The sequence below is a fragment of the Dermatophagoides pteronyssinus genome, unplaced genomic scaffold, assembly GCF_027571235.1.
Source record: "Dermatophagoides pteronyssinus isolate colony J.1.1.1.1 unplaced genomic scaffold, Derpt_VIB-CSIC_2022.12 sq0008, whole genome shotgun sequence".
Lineage (NCBI taxonomy): Eukaryota > Metazoa > Arthropoda > Arachnida > Sarcoptiformes > Pyroglyphidae > Dermatophagoides > Dermatophagoides pteronyssinus.
Genome location: NW_027461532.1, coordinates 1,533,078 through 1,557,667, shown reverse-complemented (window position 1 = coordinate 1,557,667; position 24,590 = coordinate 1,533,078). Strand labels below are relative to the sequence as shown.

Here is a 24,590-nt window from a genome sequence, read left to right as displayed (position 1 = left end):
TGCGCTTTCAAGTTGAATTGAAATGTTTGAAAAAAAATATTCAAAATTCAAAATATATTTTATTTGGCGCGCATTTTGATTGGATTGATAAAATGATTCAAGAAACTTTGAAAATTTTTCCACATCTAAAATGATAATGGAATATAATAACAAACAAATCAAATCAAATTCTATCTCATCGAATATAAATTATAATTTGAAATTTTTGTTTTGTTTTTGTTTTTCGATTAAAATCAAATCAAATCAAGAAATTAATCTATACACGGGGATTTAGTTCTTATTTTGATCACGTTGTGGCGTTATATTTCAAAAATATACCAAACCGCCATTGTGTACTGGCGTATCATCATTATAATGATGATGGCCATTGAGTTGTGTGATGAAGCCCTGTATTGTTGTTGTATTGGTATAAGCCGGAATCAAAATGTCGACATATTTCGATAAGCAGCGCCGCCCAGTATTTTGAATTGTAAAAAAAACAATGGAAATTTGAAACTAATAATTACAGGTAAAAAAAAATTAGGCGATTTTGGTTAATTTTGGAAATTAAAATTAAGAAAAAATCTTATCGGAAATCGGTCTCGGTAATTTATTCATCACAATCAAATTCGATGATAATACAGTAGTTGATACATTTCATCAACAACAAAAAATCTAAATCTTATGATCTGAATTGAATTTAGAGTTTTCTTAATTGGATTCAACAACAACAACAAAATAATCAATTCGATGATTGATTTAATCATCATATCTTTATGCAAGCACAAAATACAAAGTTCAAATAAACAACTTTCAATTTGATTTGATTGAAATCGGTAAAAAAATAAAAAATATCAATAAAAAAAACCCTATCGATTCAATGATAATATCCAAAAAACGAAACAAACAATAATGATGATGATGGTGGTGAATAGTATAAATACAAATTCAATATTTTCATCATTTTACCCTAAAATTTTTTTTTTTCAACTGTCGAATCCCAAAATAATCCAAAATGTTTTTCAAAATGTTCAAATGGACAGCTTTGTTGTTGTCAATGTATGTAATTGATTTTTTTTGAACTAATTTTTCTGACAAATTAACCCTTTTTTATTATTTCTACAGTGTTATCGTGATTACCAATGCAAATGATATAAAACATACAGAAATTATTGAACATTTATTCAATAAAAATGATTTAAAAACATTGAAAAATGTTCGACCAAATTTTGAACAAAACAAAACGGTTAATGTAAATGTAACGATGTATGTAATGGATATTGGATTAACATCACCGGATTCAATGAATTTTATGATTGATTTTTATTTTCGACAAATGTGGTATGATCCAAGATTAATGTTCGAAAATGATTTTGAAAATGTTAATTATGTTGTAATGACAACGAAACAATCCGAATCAATTTGGCTACCCGATACATTCATATCAACAGCTAAACAACTTGATACACATGCACAAAATTCATTTAGCGATGGTAATCGTTTTATACGTATTAAATCAAATGGTCAAGTATTTTATAGTCATCGTTTAACGGCGATTGTAAATTGTGCCAATCGTATTGGATATTTTCCATCCGATCATCCTGTTTGCAAATTAGAAATTGAAAGTTGTAAGTTTATTTTTTGGATTCTAAATAACTTTTTTTCTTAACATATTTTTTATTATTTAAAAAAAAAGATGGATTTTCAGCAAGTGATATTCTATATAAATGGATTGATGATTCGGTATTGATTGATTCATCACCACCATCATTGATTGGATTTAAAATTATTAAAAACAATTCGGATGATAATAAAAATGATCATAATGTTATTGAACATAAAGAGGAAAGAATTAAATTATCCACTGGATCATATAGCCGATTGATTGCCAAAATACATTTAGAACGTAAATGTGGTTATTTTTTGTTTCACATATATCTACCATCAATAATGCTTGTCATATTATCATGGATGTCATTATGTATCGATCCAATTGAACGTTCAACAGCGCGAATATTAATCGGTATATTTACATCATTAGGTATATTGATTATAATGTTTGGTGTTACAACAACAATTTCACGACCAAATGAATATTCATTAACTGCAATCGATATTTATGTATTTGTTTGTATGTTAATGATTTTTATATCATTCGTATCGTCTGTATCACGTTGTCCACATGGTGATAATGGTAAATCATATCAATTAGAACAAGGACAAATCGTTCGACAACATTCAATGAATCTTTATTCAAGAATTGTAATGCCAATGATATTTATTCTATTCAATATATCATATTGGTTAACATTATGGTTAGCTAAATAATGTTTTTATTTAAAAAAAACAGATTTTTTTTTTGGTTTGATATTGAAATTTATTTTTTTATCATTTTTTTGTTTTCAATAAAAAAAAAGAAAATTAAATATTTGAATGAAAATAATTATGAAAAAAAAAGAAAATATAATTCATAAAATGATAATTGATTGATTGATTGAATAAAATTAATGATGAAGATGATTGATGGTAAGAATGTATAAAGTGTGAGATGAAAAAAAAAATTAAGTTGATTTAAATTGTCAACAAATGAATGAATAAACTTCGGTTGTTTGTTCATTCATTCATTCTTTTTTGCCTGATAAACGATCTTCAAGTTTTTCAACGATTGCATCCATAAAATCCATCGTATTTAAATAATCGCCTTCGCCAACACTATGAAAAAAAAGAAAAAAGTGATAAATATTTCGACAAAAAATTATCAAATAAATAAATAAATATTGAAATGTATTGCACCTAGAGGAAGTATCACCGATATGAAATGATTGAATCAAAATCGAGATACAGAAGGTGTGCAATATTTTTTGATTTTCCTCTATTTAGCATTCACTTATATGCTATGGCGAAAAGCATAATGAGTGTCAAGAATAAGAGGATAAAAATTCTAATGAAAAAAAAACAAACATTTTAAACATACTTTTTAAGACCATGTATACAGCCAGCTAAATCTTTGGTCATATGGCCATCATCGATTGCATCAATACAGGCTTTTTCTAGATTACGAACAAAACGTTTTAATGGTTGATTACCATCTAATTTAGCACGATGTTCAAGACCACGTGTCCAAGCAAATATTGATGCAACTGGATTTGTTGATGTTGGTCGTCCTTTTTGATGTTCACGATAATGACGTGTTACTGTTCCATGTGCTGCTTCTGATTCAATAGTTTTACCATCTGGACAAACTAATACAGATGTCATTAGACCTAAACTACCATAACCTTGTGCAATTACATCCGATTGTACATCGCCATCATAATTTTTACAAGCCCATACAAATCCACCATTTGATTTTAATGCCTGTGCAACCATATCATCGATTAATCGATGTTCATACCAAATACCTAATGAATCAAATTGTTCACGATATTCTCTATTGTAAAAAAAATGATTAGAAACAAATTCTTCAAATACAAATTAATCAATTCAAATTATTACTTTTCATAAATGTCTTGGAATATATCTTTAAAACGTCCATCATAACGTTTTAGAATTGTATTTTTTGTACTTAAATATAATGGCCATTTTTTCATCAAGGCATATTGAAAACAGCAATGAGCGAATCCAATGATTGACTTTGAATTTGAAAAAAAAATTAAAATTGATTGAAAATTATTCAACTTTCAATCATCAGATATCACACAAACCTCTTCAGTATTATACATGGATAATGCAACACCACCGGATGCTGTTTTATTTTCAAACGTATAGACTAAATGTCGTTGTTCTTCACTACCATCAATAGCTGGACGATAAACTAATTCAACCGTACCTGGTCCATCGATAACAATATCCGTACATTTATATTGATCACCAAATGCATGACGTCCAATTGTAATGGGTCTAGTCCAACCTGGTACTAATCTTGGTATTGATTTACTTAGGATTGGTTCACGAAATACTGTTCCACCAAGTATATTTCTTATTGTACCATTTGGTGATGGCCACATTCGTTTTAATTTAAATTCTTCAACTCTTGCTTCGTCCGGTGTAATTGTAGCACATTTAATACCAACATTATGTTTAAGAATAGCCATTGCAGCATCGAATGTAACCTGATCATCGGTTTGATCACGATATGGTAGACCAAGATCATAATAAAGACATTCAAGATCTATGTATGGAAATATTAACTATTTTAAAATAGCGAAATTTTTTGTTTTGGTCACTATCAATTTGTTTTGTTTTTTCGAATAATAATGATAATGGATACGAACTTTTTCTTTAATTTTTTCCCAAATAACACGTGTCATTTCATCACCATCCATTTCAACAATAGGACGTTCAACTTTAATTCGTGATACTTTTCCATCTGATGATACAAATCGAAATTGTTGATCATTAACAATTGATGATGTTGCCGATAATTGTTGTCCAAATATTTTCGATGATTTTGACAATTGTTGCCATAATGACTGAATGCGTAACATTGTTTTGTTTCAAATTTTTCACTTGGTTTTTCGTAATTAATTGGAAAATGTGAATTTTCGAAAAAATACTCTCTCCCCTGAAATCAAATGTGGAATGATTTTTATTTTGATGAAAAGTGATTCGACGAAGTCAAAAGATCTACTAAATGTTAGAATGAAAGAAAAAAAATTCAAAATCTAAATATTTTTCTTGCATACACGAAAAAAACATGATAAAAATCATCATTTGAAGATTGATTAAATACAAAAAGAAAACAATACCCGATGATTTTGCAATTTCTTGTTTGGATTTCACTCGCACACTTTAGACTTTGGAATCGTTAATAGTTGATTCGTTTCACTCGTGTTTCACTTTTTGAATAATAATCCAAATTAAATCACAGCTTTATATACATATGGAAATTTTGAAGAAAAAAAGTTTGAAAAAAGAAAATAAATTTTTTAAAAGAAAAAATAAAAATAAATTTGAAAATATTCCTATCGACCACGTTGTCGTATATCGTCGGTGATATGGTGTACTTTGTTGTGCGGTGGTCTGTACGTGAACAATGAAGATTTTGTTTTTTTCTGTATCTCTGCCTTTTTTTTCATCACATTCTGCATGCAGAAGTATGCATACACTGCAGCTGAAATTGGCTTTGAATATACACAGAAAATGAAAATGCTGCATTCAGTTTCCAAGGTTTTAACACAATATTGTGTTTAAAAATAAATAAAAAATTTTCTGGATCCTATACTTTATGAACTGTTCCAAAAGAATACACATGTGTGTTTAAATCGAATCTAAATTCTTTTTCTTTCTTTTTTTTTAACAAAATCCAAATAATCAATCTGATGATGATGATGATGATTCGATATAATAATCGATTAAAATTATATTTTTTAAATACTTTTCAACAATTTCGTACATTATTATCATCATCATATTCATGTGATAATGAATGGTCAAAACGTTTTGAACAAGATGAAACATTGAAACATATTTCTACGGGTAAATTTTCCTTTTATTTGAATAAGATTTGAATGTTCGCTTTTTTTAAAAAATATCTAATTAATAAATAGAACGATACTTTTTTGAATTGAATCAAAAATATCAACAAAAGAAACCGGTTACAGCAATCGATGTAGATATTTTTATCAATTCACTTCATCGGCCAGAATCACAAATGGAATTGGAACATATTTTACGGCGATTTCGTCAAACACCTAAAACAGTTGATACACTTGAATCTACACATCATGCTACCTGTAGATTTTATCTTGCACAACAAAAACGAACCGAATTGATGCACATTCTTAATAATCGTATTGAATATGGTATTTTTCCGGATCATTTTATCAATAATATTTTTTTGGATCAATCCATACGTGCTGAAGAATGGTTTGAAGCATTCGATGTTATAAAATTAATGATGTTACAAGAAGATTCGGGTAATGATATAACGAAAACATTATCATTATTTGTTCTAAATCGATTATTGATCGATAATCAATATGGTTCACTTGCACCAATCGATCAAGAAGATTCATCGGCTGATAAAAAAGATGATGATGATGACGATGAAATCGAATATATTCGTGTTCCATTTTTAACAAATCCATATTTCGATGATCATTTTGATCTTACAAATCGTAATCATATATTTGGTAAATGTCTTTATTTTTTCGGAAGAGAATTGGAAAAATCATCATCAACTGAATCGAATGAAGAATTAAAATTGGCCCATACATCAATGGTAATCGGTCTAATTTATTACCAAAAATGGGAACGTTTATTACGATTATTCGATCGTATTGGAAAATCATTAACTATTACAGCTGAACCGATAAAAGTTATTGATAAACATTTAGAATTATTTAAAGTTACAGAACTTGAAACGATAAAATCTCGTCTCAATGAATTGACTAAAATTGATCAAACATCTTCGATAACAATGTCAACATTGATTGATAAACGAATTGAAGATTTACCGAAATTAGAATCATCCGATATTGCTAATCAACAAGAATTGTTTGATCAATTTCAAACAAATCGTCGTAAAGTTTTGGATGAACAAATGGAACGTTTATTGCGTGAACGTCGACGACAAGAAATCGAACAAAAACAACAAGAATTCGAAGAGAAAAAACGTTTATATTATTTTTTTGAAAATTTTCCCAAACATGAAATTGATTTTACAGAAGCCGAAAAACGTATTGCTGAAATTCGTTCAAAAACAGTGGTTGAAGAGGATTATGTACCACCGGAACGATATTAATCTAATTTGAATCTGAAAAAAAAACTTTGTATAGAATAATTTTTAATAATAATTAATTATAAAAAATTTCGAAGATAATCTAAAAATGATTGCATATTTTCATGTACAATTGCTATACATGGATTTTGTTTTTGAATTGATTTCGATCTGGTTAATCGTTGAAATTGTTGCCATTTATTAGTCAACAATGAATATAATGATGAATCATTTCGAATACATTCACTAGCAATCGATTCATCAGATAGTATATCAATAATTGAATCTAATATTTCGGCTGCAAATATCAATGATGAATGATTTGAATTCATTGTCAATGTATTCAATATAAAACGAATCCATTCTATTATCATTGATGATCGTTCAGTTATGATTGTTGATGATTTTTGTAGATAATCCGATATAATTTTAACAATATTAATTCTAAGATCATAATCATTGTCGTTATGTGACCATAATGTTTTCAATTGATTTATTATATCCATAGTTAATTTATTGCTATTATCGGAAAATTTTTGTACAAATTGTCTGATGACATTTATGGCTTCTTTTCGTACATCAAACGATATTTGTGTTTCTGTTCGAACATTATCTTCGTCCATTTTATCATCATCAAAAGCAATAAGAAAAACAATATTCCATATTTTATCAATTTCATTCATGGTAAACGATAAACATGAATGATGACCAATCAGATTATGTAATAATGTTAATGATGTCATTAGATAATTATCCATTAGGTTGATGATTTCTTTTCCATACAAATGATCGGTATCGATTCGAAATGGAATATTTGATAATTCATTCGAAATAATCGATAATATCGATTGTTCTTGTATGAATTGTTGTAAAGATGGATCAAGCTCCGTTGTTTCGACATTGTCATCTTCCATCATTTCATCTTCATTTGCATCCTCATTATCAAAAGATAAACCAGTCATGTTGGTTAACCATTCAAAACAAAATTGTTTACAACATAGATATAATCGTAATTCCTGATATAATGGATACATTTGTTGTAATTTTTGCATTTCATTGGATAAATCATCTTCGATTTGTTCGATAAATTTTTTAAAATTTTCATTAAAATTTGCATTAAAAATTCGTCGAATTAATTGACCCAATTGCACAAAAATCGATTCGTTAGGTGCGGATGTAGGATTAAGATCACTGCATGACATTTGAAGCAAAAGACATTGGAGATAAAAGTTTCCGGTTGATGTCGACGGGACGTCTACCGATGTTTCGGTCGAATTCATAGATTCAAGCCGATTATTTAGTTCATTAAACGAATCATTTAATTCAAAACGTTGAATAAATCGATTTCCACGACGTTCATCAATGATTAATGATAACAATTGTATGGCAGCTATTGTCAAATTCATACGATCTAAATCATTCGATGAATGAATGTTGATGCATTTGAGCAGAATTTGTTTCCATCCAACAAAATTGATTACCGAATCGATAGTATCAGGAACATGATCACTGAATTTCCAAACAAAAATAGATTTAATTAGCAAAAAATCAATATATTCAACGATAAAAAACAAACCAAATACTTATTAGTAGATTAAAAGCATCGATAAAAATAGTCAAACTGGAAACTTTACGATTTTTACCACTCATTTGATCAACATTTAATGGAAGTAAAAATTGTTGAAAAAAATTAAGAATCTCTTGATGAATTTGAATATCTTGTTCGGCCATTTGTTTAATAATCGATTCATTCAATGTACTTAGATGACATAAAGCATCGATCGTACCGAATCGAACATTTTCAGATCGATCACAAATCATTGTTCGCAGTTGTTGAAGAATTTTACGAAATTCATTATTTTTATCGAATTTTTCCGATGATATTAGTTCATTTGTGATATATGAAATAATCATATCGGTACCGAATGTTCGTTCAGATGGACGATCTGTATGTAATTGTTCCAGAATGTTATTCAATAATTCTTGGCTTTGTAATTCCAAAGATTCATTACGCAAAACATTATTATTATCATTTCGTGATGGTCGTAAATATGGTGCCGAAAGATGTGCACGATGAAAACGTTTCGTAACGATTTTCGACATTTTAAAGATTATTCTATTCGGAATTAAATTAAATGTGAAAAAAATGCATCCACGTGCACCATCAACAAAAAATGCGTGTTTACATCGATGAAACCGATGGCTCCATCTGTATAGTATGCCATGAAAGAAAAAAGTATTGTTTTTTGTGGGAAAAATTCTTTTCCGGAATCATTTTTTTTTCATAGAATTAAAATTCTGAAAAAAATCAACAATTCTAACGAAGATTTAAAAAAAATACTTATCATTTTGATGTTTAGGAATATCAATCATTTTGATATGGACAATGAAATTAAAAGAAAAAAAAATTCGGAACATTTAAATCTTTGTGCCTGCCAGGTTTCGATCCTGGGACTTTCTGTGTGTTAGACAGATATGATACCACTACATCACAGGCACATTATTCCGAAATTCAAATTCAAACAAGTGAATCGAACTAGACCATTGCTGTTCTAGATATTTTAAGAGATGAATTTTTCTATTGTTAAATAACATTGAATTTTTTTGGAATTATTTTCATCAAATAACAAAAATCATTACAAACCTGTTATTTACAAACAATCGATAACAAGTTAATCAAGATCAGGATTCAACTCTATTAACAACTCTCCAAGTATTTGATATTATGTAATAATGATAATAATTTGTAAATAAAACATTAGATCGTTATTTTAACCAAATAATAATAATAATAAAACAAAACGATAAAATCATACAAATGATTACAGATCAACTGTAAATTATAACGAAAATCCGGAAGAAATTTGAAAAAAATGATATCACTGAAAAAAAAAACGAAACCTGATTTTTGTTATCGTGAAACAAACAAAAAAATTTGCTCACATGATCTGATTTGAGAAACAAAAAAAAATCGAAACAGTTTTGGAACAAAATAACCAAAAACTGGACATAAGATAAGAAGAGGAACAAAAAAAAACTGGAACAAAAAAAAATTGTTCGAAAGAAAAAAAATTAAAAAAAATCAAATTACGCAGACGCAATTCGAAAAGATATTGCATTTTGTTTGTTGTTGTTGATGGCGCATCGTCACCCTCTTTCATCATCATCATCATCAACATCAACGTTGAACGTCTTCAAGGATTTCGACCATTTTTTGTTATTGTTTTTTGTTTTGGGGGTGGTTTTTCAATTATCCAGATTTATTTTTTTTTGTTTATACAATTTTGGGAATCCTTTAACAAGATTTCAGGGTCCATTTCAATACAATCAATCAATCAATCGATTGATCAATATTGTCGACTGTTCACATTAAATTGAAAATTTTCTTTTTTTGTTTTGTTGTTCTGGTCTTGTTTTTTTTTCATCGCCTTGATTAACATAATCATCATTGATTGTTATTATCATTATTATTATTAGTTGAATCGTCCCTAGTCAAACAAACAAACAAACAGAAAAAATTGAAATTCAATCATGTTATTATTGATAATTGCCATAGCTTTATTATCATTAATATTAATATTAACCATATTGTTTGCATTAAATTATTTTGGTCTATTCGATACAATCAATGTATCAAGTGGACAATCACCATATAAATATGGTAATTGTTCAATTGTTTATCGTATTGATTATGGAAAATATTCGGATAGTTCATCATTGTTTACCGAAATTTGTTCAATATTTCCAATGGATTTTCGTTCAAAATATTCAACATTCGGTATCTATTTAGAACGTGATCGTTTGAATGAAATTGATCGTAGAAAATTTATTAATGTGGAACGTTATGATTCATGTGAATATATTTTTATGATCGGTGCAATCATATCCGATGATTCAATTATTAAACATCCAATAATTAAATCAATGTTAATGGAAAAAGGTTATCGTTTTGCTCAATTACCTGAACAAGTTGATCCAGTTGTTTATGTAAAATTTCCTTATCGTGGTATTATGTCTGTTGTTATTGGTAGTCGTCGTGTTTATTCATCTATCGAATCATATATTCAGGTATACTATATTTCATTCTAATTCTGTTTGTTTGTTTGTTTTTATATTCAAATTTTTTTTCACACTTTATTTCGTAAAACTTACAGGAAAATCGTCTTACTGCCTATCCTAAAATCGAAATCTATGATGGTGATAATATTCATTATATATTACCATTATCAAAACAAAATGATTTTATCAATTTGATCTCGATGAAATTAGCCGAACAACAAAAACAATTATCATCATCATCGCCATCACCACAATCATCACCGAAAGAATCGGATAACGAAGAAATCATTGATGAAAATAAAGAAGAAGAAATTATTGGTGAAGATTCTTCACAAGAATCAAATGGTGAACGTAATTCTGATTCATCATATGAATTGGTTGATTAATCGATATACGAATTCAATCTTTTTTTCTTCATTTTTTTTTCGCGAGCCAATCAAACATGCCAACAACATATAATAATAATGTGACCAACAAAAACAAAATCAAAAATTATAATATCAAATTTTTTTTTCTAAATAGGCCAGAACTTAAAAACTTTTTTGAAAAAATTAAAAAATCAGGTGTGTGCTTTGCTGTCAAATTGACCAACATTATTAATTTTTTTTTGTTTCGTTTCAATTCAACACTGCAATTTCTTTTTCGTTTCGTTTATTTTTTTGCATTGCTTTTTTTTCATTTCAATAGAATATTTTGTTAATTTGTTTTGTTAATTAACGTTTAATATACGTTTCTTTTTTTTAAATGAAATGTTTCTTTTCTTTTGCGGCAGTTTTTTTTGTCAATAATTTTGTCAATAACAACAACATACACAAGCACACAATTTTATCCAATTGATTTATGAATGAAATTAATAATAAAAAATTAAAATTTTAAATTTTTTTTTGCACAAAATTGATTGAAAATATCAGCTTTAATCATGGAACAATGTGATTTACGAAAATTCATATTTTTTTCTGTGTGTCCTGATATTTATGAACAGCATTCCATAAAGGCGTGTGTTTTTATTGCAAAATTTTTCAATTGTTCGATTCTCTCTCTCTTTCGCACACACACAATTAAACCGGCGTGCTTTTTTATTTTCTCCATACATTCATTCAATACAATTGAATTTTTAATCTGATTAATTTTTGTTTTTTCCTTTCAAATCTTCAGATAATTTTTAATCATTTCAAACCAAAAAAAATGATGCGTCTTATGGTAATTATTTATTTGCTTGTATTTGATGTTGATTGATTGAAATGATTCATTTTTGTTTAATGTTTTAATTTGTCAGAATCCACCAATCATTCTTTTGAAAGATGGTACTGAAAATACTCAAGGTAAAGCACAGGTTATTAGTAATATTACTGCCTGTCAAGCTGTTGCTGAAGCAGTACGTACAACACTTGGTCCACGTGGTATGGATAAAATGATTGTCAATCAAAAAGGTGAAATGACTATTTCAAATGATGGTGCAACAATATTGAAAAAATTGGACATTGTTCATCCGGGTGCAAAAACATTGGTTGATATTGCCCGTTCACAGGATGATGAAGTTGGCGATGGTACAACATCGGTTGCATTGATTGCAGCCGAATTTCTTAAACAAGTAAAACCATTTGTTGAAGAAGGTGTTCATCCACAGGTGATCATACGTTCATTTCGTAAAGGTTTACAAATTATTCTTAAACAATTTGATGAATTATCGGTAAAATTTTCCGTTAATGATCCAAAACTTAAACGTGAATTGTTGGAAAAATGTGCCGCTACAACATTATCATCGAAAATTGTTGCACATCAAAAGGATTTTTTCGCCAAAATGGTTGTCAATGCTGTTATGCAATTGGATGAACTTTTACCAATGAATATGATAGGTATTAAAAAAGAAAAAGGTGGTGCACTTGAAGAAAGTTTATTGGTTGCCGGTGTTGCTTTTAAGAAAACATTTTCATATGCTGGTTTTGAAATGCAACCGAAAACATATGAAAATCCTAAGATTGCTTTATTGAATATTGAATTAGAATTGAAAGCAGAAAAAGATAATGCCGAAGTTCGTGTTGATTCAGTAGATGAATATCAACGTGTAGTTGATGCTGAATGGCAAATTCTTTATGATAAATTGGAAAAAATCTGGAAATCTGGTGCTAAAGTTGTTCTATCAAAATTACCGATTGGTGATGTTGCTACACAGTATTTTGCCGATCGAGATATGTTTTGTGCTGGTCGTGTACAGGATGAAGATCTTCGCCGTACAATGCAAGCATGTGGTGGCGCTATACTTACAACCGTTTCCGATCTTGGTGATGGAAATCTTGGTAGATGTGAACATTTTGAAGAACGACAAATTGGTAAAGAACGTTATAATTTTTTTACTGGTTGTCCAAATTCAAAAACAGTAACGATCATTTTACGTGGTGGTGCTGAACAATTTATTGAAGAAACTGAACGTTCATTACATGATGCTATTATGATTGTAAGACGTGCATTGAAAAATGATTCAATCGTTGCCGGTGGTGGTGCTATTGAAATGGAATTATCACGTATATTACGTGATTATTCACGTACGATTGCTGGTAAAGAACAATTAATTATTGCAGCAATGGCTAAATCATTAGAAGTTATACCTAGACAGCTATGTGATAATGCCGGTTTTGATGCTACCAATCTATTGAATCGATTACGTAAACGTCATTCAGAACCGAATGGTAAATGGTATGGTATCGATGTACGATCGGAAGATATATCCGATAATTATGAAGCATGTGTATGGGAACCAAGTGTCGTTAAACGTAATGCAATGATTGCCGCTACTGAAGCAACATGTTTGATATTATCTGTTGATGAAACAATTAAAGCACCAAGAGCACAACAGGAACAAACAGCAGCGGCACAAAGTATGGGAATGGGAATGTAAGGAAAACAAAAAAAAATAATGAATATTTTTTTTTCCAATTATCACAAATGAACGGCTTTAATTTTCAAAATTGTTCATGGTTTTTATAATTATTAATATCAAAAAAAATTGCGAATAAACACAGAGAATAAATGGAATTTTTTTTTGTATAAAAAAAACAATTGTTTTTCAACATGAAATAAATGGAACATTTTTGAGCAAACATGATAACAAAATGAATAAATAAATAATTTCGATCAATGACATTTTGATTGATGATCTCTACGTTTTGGATTACTACGAAATGAACGTTTACAATCTGGACAACGATATCGACGTTTTCCTTGATAAAATTGTTGATTACTTTGATGACGTCTATTGGGTCTATTTTGAATATTAGAACGATGATTTGTTATTAGCGGAAGCTGATCACCATTATCACTTATAGAATTTGATTCGGCTATTTCGATTGTTGTGGTCAATGGTTTAATTTGTGTTGATCCATTCGAAGTTGTTTGTGGTTCATGATCGTCGATGTTCATCAATGTTTCATTAATCACATTATTATTATTATCAACAGTTGTCGAATTGGAATCATTAAATTTTTTTCGTAACAAATCGATAATCTTTTTACGAACTAATCGATTTGTTTGACAGTTTTGTATTGTGATTCGTATCTTTTCATCGAAATCATCAATTTCTGGATTCAATTTGTCAATCATATCTGTATTTTTTTCAAACAAAAAAAAATGTTTTTAAATTCACAAAAAAAAACAAACAAAAATTATCATTTCGAAATTTCACTCACCACCTATAATAGCTAATGAATCCATTTGATCATCATTAAATTCTAAAACATAAAGTTCATCAATTTTGGATTGAAATTCATTGGAAAAACTTTGCGAATCTTTAAATGCCGGATCTAAAAGTGATAATTTAAATGTATTCCATGAACCTTGTAATTGTTGAATTTTATTCCAATTATTAATACGTTGTTGATTCAATTGTAATAATTGTCCAAATAAATTTATGATAATGTTTTCCATTTTCTTTCGAAGAATCAATAATTCTGATTTATTCTTTTAAAAAACAAACAAAGATTTCGATCCAAATAAATGAAATTTTTTAGCAATAATCAAAAATAAATAAATCTAATTATAAAGAAAACAAAAAAGAAAAATATGATTAAAACAATCGATGTTCAATAATCGATATATCGATTTTTTTATTTACAAATCTTATTTCATTCAACGAATATTATTTTCCTGTTATCCTGTTTCGTTTCATCTTTTTTTTTTTTGTTGTTGTTGTTTTTAATTATTTTTTTTTCGATGGTAATTTTCAATGTCATTTCAAATTTTTTTCCAATAAATCATCAATTTTAAAATTGAAATTGAAATTTTAAATTTTTTTTGCTCAAAGAAAACAAATTTGATTACGGGTACATAAATTTGATTGTGTCTAATAATAATGAATCAAATGACGATACCAATTATGATCATCATCATCATCGAAAAAAAAACATAATGATGTTTGGGTAAAAAAGACATAAAAATCATAAACCCATCATTAATTGAATTTTTTTTTATCTTTAAAAATAGATTTTTTTCCGATTAATTTCATTCTTTTTTTTTTTACCATCATCGATCATCAAACCGTAATTATCATATAATGAATTTTTTTTGTTAACTTTTCATTCTACTATGATTCTTTTGCTAGTAAAAATTGATTGTATCCTTCGGAATAAGAAGTGGAAAAACAAAAAACAAATCACGATTGTATTTATGTATTGAAAATAAAAAATTAATAATAACTTCGACTGACAACATAAACAACAATCATCATCATTATTATCATCAAATGAATTAGTTGAAAAAAATAGAAAAATTTAAATAACCAGAAGTGTTTTATTGAATTTTTTCCAACAACCATCGATTGCTGACCTCCATTAATTAGATATTACCAACATTTCTTTTTCACATAACAACAATTTTGGGTCATCTTTGAAGAAGAAATAATATAAAAAAAACATCCATCAAGCAAGATCAGGTACATAGATTATATCAATTATTAAAACCATCTGTTTTTTTTAAATAAAAATTTTAATGAAATTCAATAATAATCATCATCATCATAAAATAACAAACAACTGTCCCTTCATATTTCAAAGTACTCCTCCTATATTGAACATGATCATTTTCAAAAAAAAAAACATTCTGTTATATCATCATCATCATCTGTCTATGTTGATATAATAAACTTTTTTTAAAAAAAACATCAACATTCATTTTTTTGACAGATCATTACATCATAATAATTTGATATATGATTCACATCAATGAGATTGTCCATTTCATTTTTCATTGATATATCAGATTCGATTGAATGATATGTTCGAATTACATATTGTATACTCATCTTTTTTACCGGGTACACATACATCATAGCAAAAATAATTATGACCAATGATGGATATTCTGAGAAATTATATAAAGACAACGACAACAAATCAATTGAATGTTAAACAACAACAACAAACATCATCATCATAATTGATTCTCAATAATTGATCAATTAAATAATCAACAACAACAACAACAACATTATGATAATTTAAAATTCGTTAATCAAATCCATTTTATTCTTTCCATTATCATCTTTGTTTTTGAATAATCAACATTCAAAGGTATTTATGCCTTTTGGCTATTATAGATATATTTTATTTTTGTTGTTGTTGTTGTTGTTGAATATTCATCAAACAAAACAAAAAAAAAATCATTTATAATTATCAAATCGAATTATAAAAAAAATGAGCAAAACAAAATGATCATTAATTTGTTTTCCTTTTCCAAGAAAAAAAAAAAGAAATACGAATCAAATTCGTGATTGGTATACGAAAAAAAGTAGAAATCTATTTCTTTGCAATTTAATTATTATTGTTTCCAGAATGAATGATCTTCTTCAATGTCGATAATGATTGTTATTATATTAACAACTACATAATCATTATCAACATGATAAAGATTATCAAATAATGAATGTAATGATAATGAAAATATTGATATAAATATCTTTTTTGTTGATCAAGAAGACCAATTTTGGTTTATTTGTTTAATTATTATTATCAAATTAAATAATCACTTTTTTGTTGACGGTGTTTTTCCCTTTTGTTTCCCGAATTTTTTTTTCTTTTGTAAATCCCCATTTTCTTTCCTGTGTGTTTGAAAGGAAAAAAATTGTGAAATAAGAGAAAAGCAATCGAGAATTCGAGATTGATTCAGACAAAATTAGACTCCATTAGAGAGATAATTATAAAGAAGAAAAAAAAAGACAATAATCATTATATCTTTGTCTTATCGATTAAAAACAACTGAAAAAAATAATACAGAACATAAGCGAAAATTGAAGGAAATCAATCAAAACAATCAAAAAAAAAAAAAAATCCAATTCGATGATTCAATGTTTTCATTGTCGTATGAATGTTTCTGTTTTCTCTCCTATGATGATTGATCATAATAATAATACTAATTATCATTTGAAACTCCCATTTCGTTTTTGTTTATTTGTTTTGTTTTATATTTAACAATTAAGGTCGCTAGATAAAACCAAACGAAAAAAAAACAATTTAGTAAATCGTAAATCTTAATAAAATTAAATTAGCTATCATCATTTCAGTTGTTGTTGTTGTTCTTGACAGTCATTTGATTCTGGTTAAATTTTTTGTTTTTTTTTCAATGAAAATTTCATATCAATACAAATGAATGTTGAACAACGATATGAATCACATTATCAACAGATTTTCTGTATGAACAAATATTTTCCGGAATTTTCGAAATCAGGTAATTTTAATTCAATAATCATTTTTGATAATTGTTTAATTTCGTCTTTTTTTTCGTTCATAACATTATCGTTTTGTTGTTGTTGTTATCATTTTTCAACATAACAAAAACAATAATTTCCGTTACTTTTCATTTGTGTGTGTGTGTGTGTGGATGGATGATTAATTTCAATTTCAATTTCAATTATCAATTTCATCGACCTGGATAATAATTTGGTTTTTTGCTTACCAAACAAAACAAAAACGAATCGATTTGAATCATTAATTCAAATCATTCATTCATTGATTGATCAATTTCACAAACAAAAAAAAATGAAATTTTTTTTGATATTTCAAATGAAAAAAACCTGAATGTTTTCAGCTTTTTATTCTCTTATCATTGAAATTATTCTCTGTAATTGCATTTCCTTTGTTTCAATTTTTTTCCCCACCAATTTGATTGACTCATCATCATCATCATTATTCAATCATCAACAATAAAATGAATAAAACAATCACTTGTTGTCCTCAAACCAAACAAAAAAAAACTGTGTTTGACATCAACCCAAAATACAAATTGAAATTAAAAAAAAATTGAGCGAGATATAGTGAACGAAGAAGTGCATACAGTGTCAGAAAAAAAAACGAAAACGAAAACCAGAAACCAATCAAAGATCATCTATAGAAAAAACAACAACAACAACAAAAAATAAATTTCAATTCGTCATTTCCTCATCTAATTTTTTTCAAAATTTTGTTTTTTTTTCTGTTTATTGGAGATGTGAAATGGTAGCGATGTGTGTGTGTGTGTGCATGCATTGATGCATGTAGCATTTGATCCATGTGTTGTTTTCCATATACATATAAAAATTTGTCATTACTTTGATGGTGTTTTTGTGTGGTTTTACCATACATAAATGTTGTCTATTTTTTTTGAATTTATTTTCTGCAAAAAAATGAAAATTTTCAGTCGTTGTTGTTGTTGTTGTTGTTCAATTAAACAATTTTCACCATTAATATTCACCATTGGTTGATTGATTTTTTTTTTGGTGAAAAAAGTCATTTTTTTTCTTTGAATTTTTTTTTTTTTGAAAACAAAAAGAATTATTTTCGATATCCGTTTGTATCATTGTTTGTTTCATTCGTGTATTGTGATCTATTGATTTGTTTATAAGATTGTCATTGAAAATTTTTTGTTTTTGATTTTTGTTTTTCACTATATTGAATTTTTGTTGTTGTTGTTGTTGTTCCATTTTCTTTTTGGATCAATGAATTTTGATTGATTGATTGAATTGATCGATCGATTGAATTGAATTGAATTTGAATATGAAAAAAACAAAAATAAATAAACGATTATCATCATCATCACCGGTTATAATACAGATTGAAATGGATACATCATATAGTAGTAGTGGTAGTTCGATTATAAATCGTTCATCATCATCAGCATCAACATCAAGATCAACATCCGAATCATCGGCTGTAAATAATGATACAAATAATAACAATAATAATAATAATAATGATGGCCGTATTACTGAAACATCATTACTTTATTCATCGGAAACAAATACAACAATCGAAAATAATAGTATTTCGATAAACAATTCTGAACATAATAATAATATTGATTATAAAATGAAAAATGTTAATGAAAATAATCATCATCATCATAAACAACAGGATAATAATATTGATGATAAACAATCTAAAACAATAAATTCAGATATTATTGATCCATATCGTACAATATCACATAAAAAACAACATGGTAAAAAACATCAAAAACAACAACAACAATCCGATTCTTCATCCAATAAAATTGGCCGTTTTACTGTACTTACATTTGATCAGCTTAATCCATCACAAAATTTTGATGATCAATCACCATATTCAACAACAACAAATTGTTTTGATACAATCACAAGTCTAATACCAACATCAAATTTTGAAGAAACTGAATATGAAAGCGATTGTCAAGATATTGGTCTGATAATGGATCATGGCCATGATAATGATGATGAAGATTTAGCAATTGGTAATGATCATAATGCTAATAGACAAATGATTATACCACATACAGAAGTACTTATATCAAGGTTACGTAATGAAGTAGTTAAACCGAAAAATTTTAACAATGAAGTACGTGCCGGTCGTGATGTAAAATCATTTCTGGCAAATCCATGCGTTTTACTTGATCTCCAAGGTGATTCTGTTGAAGAAATCATTGACCAAATGTTGACGGTAAATTACAATTTGAAATTTTTATTTCATAAAGAAAACCCTATTTTTTTTTTTTACTTTATACATAAAGGCTATTAATAATGATCTAGATGGTACTCTATTATCTGAAGCTCGTTCATCATTATATGATGAAAAAAATGCATTTCAATTAAGCGATTTTCTTCAGGGAATCTATCATACTGAGACTGGTGAATATCTACATGATCCTACATGGTTATGTACATTGTAAGCACTTTGAGAATTTAAAAAAAAAGTAAGAAATTTTTCTAATTTAACTGCCCAATTATAATTAGTGCAACGGTAAACAATCTTCCTACTCGACGTATCGTAATTGCCAGATTAAATCGTCCAAGTAATTTTGGTCCAACATTGCGACACGTTCAGTTTATAATATTAGTTTTAGTACCATCCAAAGAGGTAATTTTTTTTCCAAAATAAGTTTTGTTTTTGTTAACAATAAAACTTTTTTTCGAATGATTAGAAAACATCCAAATCAGCATTTGAAATAGCACGAACATTTGCATCATTATTTGCCGATTCAACATTGCGATTTTCGCTTTTACAATGTGAAACGCCAGCTGAATTTTGTCAACAAATTTCTGATCGTGTTGCCTTTCTCAAACGTCGTCAATCATCAAGAAAATTTAAATCATTTTCATTGGACAAATTAGAAAATCATCCGGATCATTTTGTAAGACAGGTTAGAAACGTGTTTTTTTCCTTGAAAATTCCATTTTATTTATTTTTGTAATATAATTGGATATTAGAGACAAAGTTATGGTTTCGGTAAAGGTTTAGTCAATGATTTTCGTCGTCGAATCAAATATTATCCAAGTGATTTTATAGATGGTAAATTATCATTCACTATAATTATAATTTTATGCTAATTTTTTTTTTTTGAATTTTAGGTATCGTAGGAAAGAATACCATATCAAAAGTATCGGCAGCTGTATTATCTATATTTTTTGCTTGCATTCTACCACCGATTGCTTTCGGTGTTGTTAATGAACATAATACACATGGTTTAATTGGACCGAAACAAGGATTAATTGGCCAGGCAATAGGTGGACTTATATTTGCATTGACAAGTGGCCAACCATTGGTTATCATTGCCACAACGGCACCATTAACATTATATGTCAAAATTGTTTATCAAGCCTCTCAAGATTGGCATGTTGATTTTCTTGATTTATTTGCAGCTGTTGGTTGTTTTTGTGCATTCTATCTTATTCTTTATGCTTTGTTAAATGTATCGAATCTAATGCGTTATGTTACTCGTAGTACGGAAGAGATATTCGCTACATTCGTATTTGTTGCATTCACAGCTGCAGCATTTGCCGAATGTCATGAAAGTTTCCTTAAACATTATTGTTTTGATAATCAAACAGGCTATTCAAATTTTACAACTTTCAACAATATGGATGATAAAATTGATCTGAATGATATACCCATTCGAGATTGTCTTCCAGCTAAAAGTATTCTATTCCTATTTCTTATGCTCGGTACGGTTGCAATGGCTGTTTTGCTTTATAATTTTAGCTCTACGTAAGCACTAAACGAATAATTATCTTGAGTAAATTAATCAATTTGATTTGATTTTTTTTCACATATGTAGACCATTTTTAAATTCAATTCTACGTAATACATTAGCTGATTATGCTTTACCATTGTCAGTCATATCATTTAGTATGATTGGATCGGTTTTATTTCGCGATGTACACAGTAAGTATAGAATTTTTAATCGATTTATATGACGACTATTTACGACTTTACTATTTAGCTGATTCATTCATAATTAATGCCGATTTTCAATGGCGTCTTGCTACATTTCAAACACTAACACCAACAACCATTGGATTAGCTGCATTCCTTGGTTTTTTCCTATCGATGTTATTCTTCATCGCTCAATCAGTTTGTGCTTCGATTGTTGGATCACCATTGAATCATCTGAAAAAGGGTAGCGCTTTTCATTGGGATTTATTTGTATTGGGTTCATTGAATGCCGTACTATCGATGCTTGGTTTGCCATGGATTTATGGCGTACTTCCACATTCACCATTACATGCACGATTATTAGCCGATGTTGTACCGGCTACTGATTCGCAACATAATTCCACTAAATCTTATGTGGTTGTACGTGTTCGTGAAACACGTGTTACCGGTTTACTTGTACATTTGATGATTGGTTCAGTAGTATTATTAATACCAAATTCATTGTCGAACATACCGGTTGCTGTACTTTGTGGCCTTTTTCTATATTGTGCCCTTTCAACTTTACGAAATAATTCTATTCGTGATCGAGTAGTTCTTGTTCTTACCGAGCAGGTAGGTTAATATTGTGTTTTTATTGTTAAATAAGATTCTTTTTGATTCTACAATATTATTTTTATTTTCTTTATAGCATTCATATCCTCCCACATCCTATTTGCGACATGTTCCACAACGTACCGTACATTGTTTCACAGCCACACAATTGGCTTTACTTGCACTGATTACATTTGTTGGTTTTTGTCCATGGAAAAGTTTTCGATTATTCTTTCCATTCATGATTGCTTTAATGATTCCTATAAGGTTTGTTACGAAAAACATTTTTAATTCTGATTTCAAGATTTTAACTTTTTTCTCAATTTTTATCTAGACGCTATATATTACCATTGGTTTTTGAAGAAAAACATTTAAAAATTATTGACAGTAAACATTATTAGCATTCTCTAGAATGTTCACATCATATCTTCCGTTGAACTTTCGAATTTCGCATAATTCTTTTTTTTTTTTTGTCTATTCCATCCGAAAAAAATCTCCATATAGCTTAATAAGCATCTTTGATTTTTTTTTTTGATTTGATATGTTTTTTGTCATAGATTCTATACCTAGAATTGTTTATTTTGTTTGTAAATTATTATTTTTTTTTTGTCTATTTCATATTACACAAACATTGATTTTCGTTTTAATTAATCTAAATATTAATTACTAATTATTTTGATTCGTTATTATTATGATCATCATCATTTATCTTTATTTTTCTCATAAATTTTTTTCCCTTGTTTGATTAATTAAATTATAAAAAAAAATAATAATAATAATAACAATAATTATAAATATTAAAAGTTTAAAATCGGAAAATAAAAACAAAATAAAAATTAAACTTCATTATTATTAGGTAGATTTGTTCGATTATCAGGTAAAAGATTATTATCATTATTATCATTATTAATTGATTCGTTCGTAGCAAGATCATCATCATCGATTGGAATAGGAATTTTATCCGATAAACTATCCGTACGAATTTGTAATGGTTTTGAATAAGCATTGATTGCAAGAAAATTATTGGATACTTTTTCCTGTTGATTCATTGAATGTAATTGATCGTGTAATGGATTCAAATGTGTAGGTGGTGGTGGTGGTGGTTGTGGTTGATTAGTTGTTACCGATCGATTTTTATCACCATTATCATTTCGTTGCTGTTGTGATTGTTGTTGTCCACTTTTACCATTATCAATTATCGAATTAGTTGTCGAAACTGATGTTATTGTTGAATTTTCTGGTCCATCAATACCTAATATTCTTTCACGTAAACGACGATTTTCTTTTCGTGTTCGACACCAAAAACAAGTAACACAACAACACCACATAATAATTATATAAACTGATAGTATACCGATTACAATTAATAATATTAACATTATCCATAATCGTGTACAAGCGGTTGAACCTTCTGGATATGGATCACAGCTTAAATCTGGATCACCTAATACTGATCGTACCATTTGATTATAGATTAGATCACCATTAATATATTGATCAAACACTTGCTTTGCACCTTCAGGTCTTTCACAATATTCTTCAGCTGATGATTTTATAAACCATTTCATTACCCAAAGACCACAACATGACATTTGATTATTATGATATTTGGCCATCTGTATTAATGATATTTTCATTGCACATTTTAATGCATCCCATGTTGCATCGAATGTTGTCATTAATGGTATTGATGATGCTGATTGTTGAGCATTCATCATTCCTATTATCGATATAATCAATAAACTTTGTATTGAAAATGTAGCCGTTAATGATGGCCATAATGATGATAATGATAATATTATCATTGTTGTTGAAGGTAGAATTTTTTTTTTGTTAAATAAAAAAAATAAGGATGTTATTGATTTTTTTTTCTAATTTTTTGAAAAATCAATTTTCAAACTTTAAAATACAAATATTTAGCCATCATCATCATCATCATCATCATTGTCACATATATTTCGATCAATCAAAGCTAGAAAAAAATTTAAATTATTTTAGATGATCAAATGAACAAGAATTGTAACTACTAATAACGCTGCGAAACGCACTATTTTTTTTTGAAATGGCGGGCATTGAAAAGTCATTTTTCATATTGTTTTCATTTTGGATGGAATCAACCAAAAAATAAAAAATAAAAATAAAATGTCTTGGAAACCGTTGAAGAACAAACAAACGAACCCTTGTGTGTTTATGTTTTTATCTTGAAAAGAAAACTTAAATTTTTAATTCTAATTTTATAATGGTTAATATTTTTTTGTTTTCAATGTCGATAAAGTCATTCATTATGGTCGTTGTCATAAAAAAAATGTAACCGAATTGTTTCTTTATTATTCTTTCTTCTTCTTAATGATGATGATATTAGTTTTTAAAATGTTATGCGCCCCAACGATTGAAAATTAAGAAAAAACGCAATGCAAAGATCGACAAGGAACATTTGTGATCGATAATTTACATTTTCGATTATTTTTTTTAAAAATTTTTTGGTTTCTTTTTTTACCAAGAAATACACACGTTGATAATGTAAAATCGATTCAACATTGGTCGATTAACATTGATACGAGAATGACAATGAAAAAAAATATTATTCTTTT

The 24,590-nt window shown here is 27.9% G+C and overlaps 9 protein-coding genes and 1 non-coding gene across 12 annotated transcripts; 5 read left to right on the top strand and 5 right to left on the bottom strand.

Moving 5' to 3' along the window:
• The first annotated feature begins 878 nt into the window (after positions 1 to 878).
• Positions 879 to 2,405, top strand: LOC113789070 (gamma-aminobutyric acid receptor subunit beta-like). Its single transcript, XM_027338559.2, has 3 exons — positions 879 to 1,038; positions 1,105 to 1,607; positions 1,676 to 2,405. The coding sequence occupies exons 1-3, from the start codon at positions 995 to 997 to the stop codon at positions 2,305 to 2,307; spliced, it is 1,179 nt and encodes a 392-aa protein (XP_027194360.2). The 5' UTR covers positions 879 to 994; the 3' UTR covers positions 2,308 to 2,405.
• LOC113789067 (isocitrate dehydrogenase [NADP], mitochondrial-like) lies at positions 1,745 to 4,889 on the bottom strand. Of its 2 annotated transcripts, XM_027338555.2 has the most exons (6): positions 4,728 to 4,889; positions 4,254 to 4,608; positions 3,684 to 4,169; positions 3,475 to 3,611; positions 2,954 to 3,409; positions 1,745 to 2,691 (listed from the first exon to the last, which is right to left on the bottom strand). In XM_027338555.2, the coding sequence occupies exons 2-6, from the start codon at positions 4,464 to 4,466 to the stop codon at positions 2,601 to 2,603; spliced, it is 1,383 nt and encodes a 460-aa protein (XP_027194356.2). In that variant the 5' UTR covers positions 4,467 to 4,608; positions 4,728 to 4,889; the 3' UTR covers positions 1,745 to 2,600. The 2 variants fall into 2 exon arrangements, with proteins under 2 accessions (XP_027194356.2, XP_027194358.1); XM_027338557.2 differs by lacking the exon at positions 4,728 to 4,889 and having other exon boundaries at positions 3,684 to 4,150; positions 4,254 to 4,393.
• Positions 4,890 to 5,188: 299 nt separating this feature from the next.
• LOC113789068 (uncharacterized) lies at positions 5,189 to 6,810 on the top strand. The gene is made up of 2 exons (XM_027338558.2): positions 5,189 to 5,457; positions 5,529 to 6,810. Exons 1-2 carry the CDS (start codon positions 5,301 to 5,303, stop codon positions 6,722 to 6,724), a joined length of 1,353 nt encoding a protein of 450 aa, XP_027194359.2. The 5' UTR covers positions 5,189 to 5,300; the 3' UTR covers positions 6,725 to 6,810.
• LOC113789066 (uncharacterized) lies at positions 6,750 to 8,933 on the bottom strand. The gene is made up of 2 exons (XM_027338554.2): positions 8,277 to 8,933; positions 6,750 to 8,209 (listed from the first exon to the last, which is right to left on the bottom strand). The coding sequence occupies exons 1-2, from the start codon at positions 8,801 to 8,803 to the stop codon at positions 6,781 to 6,783; spliced, it is 1,956 nt and encodes a 651-aa protein (XP_027194355.2). The 5' UTR covers positions 8,804 to 8,933; the 3' UTR covers positions 6,750 to 6,780.
• A 194-nt stretch (positions 8,934 to 9,127) lies between these two features.
• TRNAV-AAC (transfer RNA valine (anticodon AAC)) lies at positions 9,128 to 9,199 on the bottom strand. The gene has a single exon. It is a non-coding gene; the product is annotated as a tRNA-Val (tRNA).
• Positions 9,200 to 9,847: 648 nt separating this feature from the next.
• Positions 9,848 to 11,636, top strand: LOC113788909 (testis-expressed protein 264-like). The gene is made up of 2 exons (XM_027338373.2): positions 9,848 to 10,768; positions 10,855 to 11,636. Exons 1-2 carry the CDS (start codon positions 10,232 to 10,234, stop codon positions 11,143 to 11,145), a joined length of 828 nt encoding a protein of 275 aa, XP_027194174.2. The 5' UTR covers positions 9,848 to 10,231; the 3' UTR covers positions 11,146 to 11,636.
• A 179-nt stretch (positions 11,637 to 11,815) lies between these two features.
• CCT7 (chaperonin containing TCP1 subunit 7) lies at positions 11,816 to 13,898 on the top strand. Its single transcript, XM_027338392.2, has 2 exons — positions 11,816 to 11,959; positions 12,036 to 13,898. Exons 1-2 carry the CDS (start codon positions 11,945 to 11,947, stop codon positions 13,653 to 13,655), a joined length of 1,635 nt encoding a protein of 544 aa, XP_027194193.1. The 5' UTR covers positions 11,816 to 11,944; the 3' UTR covers positions 13,656 to 13,898.
• On the bottom strand, positions 12,352 to 14,793 carry LOC113788928 (uncharacterized). The gene is made up of 2 exons (XM_027338393.2): positions 14,443 to 14,793; positions 12,352 to 14,358 (listed from the first exon to the last, which is right to left on the bottom strand). Exons 1-2 carry the CDS (start codon positions 14,678 to 14,680, stop codon positions 13,892 to 13,894), a joined length of 705 nt encoding a protein of 234 aa, XP_027194194.2. The 5' UTR covers positions 14,681 to 14,793; the 3' UTR covers positions 12,352 to 13,891.
• Positions 14,794 to 16,096: 1,303 nt separating this feature from the next.
• LOC113788933 (solute carrier family 4 member 11-like) lies at positions 16,097 to 22,522 on the top strand. 2 transcript variants are annotated; one of them, XM_075821072.1, is made up of 11 exons: positions 16,097 to 16,320; positions 18,835 to 19,695; positions 19,766 to 19,920; positions 19,989 to 20,112; positions 20,177 to 20,395; positions 20,463 to 20,544; positions 20,604 to 21,240; positions 21,311 to 21,417; positions 21,476 to 22,020; positions 22,097 to 22,266; positions 22,334 to 22,522. In XM_075821072.1, the coding sequence occupies exons 2-11, from the start codon at positions 18,841 to 18,843 to the stop codon at positions 22,398 to 22,400; spliced, it is 2,961 nt and encodes a 986-aa protein (XP_075677187.1). In that variant the 5' UTR covers positions 16,097 to 16,320; positions 18,835 to 18,840; the 3' UTR covers positions 22,401 to 22,522. The 2 variants fall into 2 exon arrangements, with proteins under 2 accessions (XP_075677187.1, XP_027194200.2); XM_027338399.2 differs by lacking the exon at positions 16,097 to 16,320 and having other exon boundaries at positions 18,533 to 19,695.
• On the bottom strand, positions 22,517 to 24,590 carry LOC113789033 (uncharacterized). The gene has a single exon (XM_027338518.2). The coding sequence runs from the start codon at positions 23,802 to 23,804 to the stop codon at positions 22,836 to 22,838; it is 969 nt and encodes a 322-aa protein (XP_027194319.2). The 5' UTR covers positions 23,805 to 24,590; the 3' UTR covers positions 22,517 to 22,835.